This window comes from Meles meles, chromosome 7 (assembly GCF_922984935.1).
Source record: "Meles meles chromosome 7, mMelMel3.1 paternal haplotype, whole genome shotgun sequence".
NCBI lineage: Eukaryota > Metazoa > Chordata > Mammalia > Carnivora > Mustelidae > Meles > Meles meles.
Genome location: NC_060072.1, coordinates 95,420,088 through 95,424,481, shown reverse-complemented (window position 1 = coordinate 95,424,481; position 4,394 = coordinate 95,420,088). Strand labels below are relative to the sequence as shown.

Sequence of the window (4,394 nt, the reverse complement as noted above, 5' to 3'; positions counted from 1 at the left end):
TTTCCATTTCCTCTTATGGGGTAAGCGAGGAGGAGACTATCTCAGTATCCAAATCAGAGGTAGAGGATTACCTTTCATCAACCTACTGAATTTCCAGTGTTGGATTTATCCAGATGCACTTGGTGTTTGAATGGGAAATTAGGGAGGATATTTCTTTTTGAATCTATAATATTCTTAATTTTCTTGTCATCATCCAAAGTAAGCGATGGGATTCCTAGACAAACTCTGCTTGCTAAGGATTCACAGTTCAGGTGAAGTAATCAACCCAACTACTAAGTAAATACATACCACATATAGATGCATGCTTAAGTTAATTATCAGAAGAGAAACTGGTGAACATGTAGTAGGATTTTATAGGTTTTTTTTAGAAATTTTAAATAATAAAAAAAGAAATTTTATTTATTTATTTGTTTAAAAATATTCTTTTATTTTTTATTAACATATAATGTATTATCAGCCCCAGGGGTACAGGTCTGTGAATCGTCAGGCTTACATACCTCCCAGCACTCACCATAGCTTCCCCAATGTCCATAATCTAACCACCCACCTCCCACAACCCTCAGTTTGTTTTGTGAGATTAAGAGTCTCTTATGGTTTGTCTTCTTCCCGATCCCATCTTGTTTCATTAAAAAAAAAAAGAAATTTTAAATGAAAAAAAGAATAAAGGCCTTGGAGAATAGATTTCTATTTTTCCTGAATATTTTTGAAGTATAAAAGAAACTTATATGAGGGCCATTACCTTGTATGAACAATTAACAATAAAGAATACAAAATAAAATATACATTTGAGCAACTGGATGATGTTTAAGAAGCATAGATAATGGTTGTATATGTACTATGAAAGCACACAACTTTACTTTTACAATTAATGTTTCTGCCATTTAATAGAAAAAAATTCCAATTATTTGGTCCAAGGTTCCTGAATGACTGTTACTTCTTTCCCCATGTCTCTCCCTTTTTTCTAAGTCTATTATTTTTTTCACACTATACCCGAATTTTATCTTCAGTAATCAGTCTGCACTAACTAGATGTTCCTTCTCAATTTAGTAACATTTTTGATGTTTTGATCCTAGTCTCTAACATTCTTCTTTTTAAAAATATTGAGGTAAAATTGGTGTATAACATTATATAAGTTCAGATATACAGCATTATGCTTGACATCTGTATATGTTACAAAGGGATAACTACCACAAATCTAGTTACCATCTACCACCGTTCACTTGACCCCCTTCACCTATTTTGCCAATTGCTCACTAACATTCTCCTTAAATTAAGTCTAGATATTGAAGTTATCTATGCAGGACTTAGTTGTTCTACCCCTAAATTCAGTCTTGTTCTTGAGTTTATGTTTAAGCACATCAATGGCAATGTCAGTAGAGCACATTCAGTACTTGGAGGTCTTGTTCTTTCTCTTCTGTAGTCATACTATATTTCATGAGATAGTACACTAAAAAAAAAATATCTCCAGAATGGGCAGTAGAAACATTTCTGTGGGTAAATTGGCTTAAAGGAAAAAATTCAGTTAACTTAAACCACTTATTTGGCAAATTCATGAATGTGGCTCATGGGATATTCTGATTTAAATTTAATTTAACTTAACCTCAAAAAAAACATCAATGGTCTCTTACTTCTTTGTGAGAAATACAATGCGCTTTACTGTGTCTTTGAAGGCATCTTTCACTTGTTTGTTTCGAAGTGTATAAATGAACGGATTAAGCAAAGGGGCCACTGAAGTAGTGAGCATAGACACTACTTTATTAATTGCTACTCCTTCCTTTGCTGAAGGTTTGATGTAGATGAAGATACAGCTGCCGTAAGTGATGGAAACCACAATCATATGGGAAGAGCAGGTAGAAAAGGCCTTTTTCTTCTGTTGGGCAGAAGGGAATCTTAGAATGGTCTTAATGATGTAGGTATAGGAGAGGACCACACACACTAAGGTAACAATGAGTGTCAGCACTGCAAAACTCAAAACAATTCTCTCTATTAACACTGTGTCTGAGCAGGTTATCTGTAAAATAGGAGATGCGTCACAGCCAAAATGATCAATCACATTGGAGTCACAGAATTCCAGCTGGAGGCCCATGCCAAGAGGTGGGAGGATGATTAACAGGCCTGCAAACCAACAGCCAAGAACGAGGGTTGTGCAGACTCTGTTGTTCATGATGGTTGTGTAATGCAGGGGCTTACAAATGGCCACATAGCGGTCATAGGACATGGCGGCAAGGAGAAAAAATTCTGTTGCTCCAAAGAGGACAACAAAAAATAATTGGGTGGCACAAGCATTATAGGTAACAGTATTATCTCCAGTTGTCATAGTATACAGGAATCTGGGGATACAGACAGTGGTGAATGAGACTTCTAAGAAAGAGAAATTTCGGAGGAGAAAATACATGGGAGTTTTAAGATGGGAATCCAAAAGCGTGAGGGTGATAATGAGGAGGTTTCCAGTCACACTCAACATGTAGGTGAGAAACAAAAATACAAAAAGCAGAACTTGTATTTTTGGGTCATCTGTCAATCCCAGCAGGATGAATGTTGTTACTGCTGTATGATTTCTCATCACTGCCTTGCACCAGGTCAAGAGGGATTCTGTCGATTCTGTCTGGAGAGAGAAGTGTCATAAGATGCTAGTATTGGAAACTACAGGAAAAATCCTGGCAAGCCTGCTCACATGCACTTTTCTTCTTTTACTTAATTTCATTTGTTAACGCAGAGACATCTGTAGGAAATATCTAGTATGGATCTTGTACTTATAACTCTTTAACTAGAAAGCATATTTACAAAAGTGTTAAATAAAAACAAAACAAAACAAAACAAAATTTAAATCCTATGTCTGATTTGCAGCTTTTTAGCAATATTGCCTTGTTGTACAGATTTTACTTGTCCTTATCCTGGAAACAGTGGTGTCAATTTTCGACCCCCTCGCCCCACCATCCTTATTTTCCTTTGTTTTTCCACACCGTACTGAAATGGTCCATTTTCAAAATTAAGAAGGATCTGTTAATTAGTATTTTTGGTGTGTTAATTAAATTAAATTAAATTAATTAAATTAAAAATTAAAACCTAATTTTTTTTAGAGTACTCATAGGATCAAAGCAAAATTGAGGGCAAGGTACAGAAATATCTCATATACCTCCTGCCTTTACAAATGCATAGCCTCCTGTGTTATCAACATCCCCCACCAGAGTGTTACTTTTGTTACAAATGATGAACCTTCATTGACACATCAGAGCCCATAATTTATCTATTTATTTTTTAAAAAAAATTTATTATTATTATTTTTTAATTTGACAGAGAGAGAAAACAAGTAGGCCAAGAGGCAGGCAGAGAGAAGAAGCGGGGGAAACAGGCTCCCTGCTGAGCAGAGAGCCCGACATGGGGCTTGATCCCAAGACCCTGAGATCATGACCTGAGCTGAAGGCAGAGGTTAACCCACTGAGCCACCCAGGTACCCCCAGAGTTCATAATTTATATCATGGTTCACTCTTGTACGTTCTATGGGTTTGGACAGATGTTTAACTAGTATTTTATATTGATCATCTTATGTTGTTATGTTGAATTTTAACAGTAGCACATTCATTTGTAGTTCTGCTCTTTTCACTTCGAATTATTTCTAAATAGAGATAAAGAATTTAAAATACAAATATGTAGTTTTGTTTTTCACCCTTTGTTTAGGCAAATCAAAGTATTTTTAAGCCAGTTTGGGACTGCTTAGGCAGAAGTTTCCTGAAGTAATAAAAGAAATTTTTTCTGGAACTTGAATATAAACCCTATTTATATATACTTTGTATATAAGTCCTGTTGTGGAGCTCTGGGTCATGAGTGGGGTCCAGAGGGAGTGATCTGTGGTACTTGTTTCCTTGCTAGCCTGATCAGCCTGACCAGCCCTGTGTTCTTCACAGCATTTAGCCTTCGGAATCTGTCTTAGGATTTATCTTAGTGACCTCTTTGAGCAACTTCTGCTGATTCCCACTTCAAACAACTTTCCTCACTAATAAACCAGCTCCATAACCCTGCTGCTTATGTTTTCTGGCTTTTGATATACATAACTTGGCCAAGCAACATCCAGAAACAAATGGACACACATGAGGCGATCTTCATAAGTGCGTTATTAAGTATCTTACCTTTCTCAATGACATTTGTCACTGTTTACTTCGGTACCTCCCATGAGCGTTAAGCCTCCTTGTACTCCAATTTACATTTTTTTCCCAAGAAATCCCTTTAGATCAGTGCTCAGAAAATTCCCCTGCTCCTTCATGTCAAAATAGCCTCATTGAGATTCATATTTCAAGCCACTGCTCTCAGATATCCATCCTGTAAAAGAAGATTCAGTAAATGCATTCTCACTGGAGGTATCAATAGTTAATAATTTAATATATGAGCCTATAATC

At 36.1% G+C, this 4,394-nt stretch overlaps 1 protein-coding gene across 1 annotated transcript; it reads right to left on the bottom strand.

The window, feature by feature from the left end:
• Nucleotides 1-1,624: 1,624 nt before the first annotated feature.
• LOC123946986 (olfactory receptor 6C2-like) lies at nt 1,625-2,563 on the bottom strand. Its single transcript, XM_046012903.1, has one exon. It carries the CDS (start codon nt 2,561-2,563, stop codon nt 1,625-1,627), a length of 939 nt encoding a protein of 312 aa, XP_045868859.1.
• Between the last annotated feature and the right edge of the window lie 1,831 nt (nt 2,564-4,394).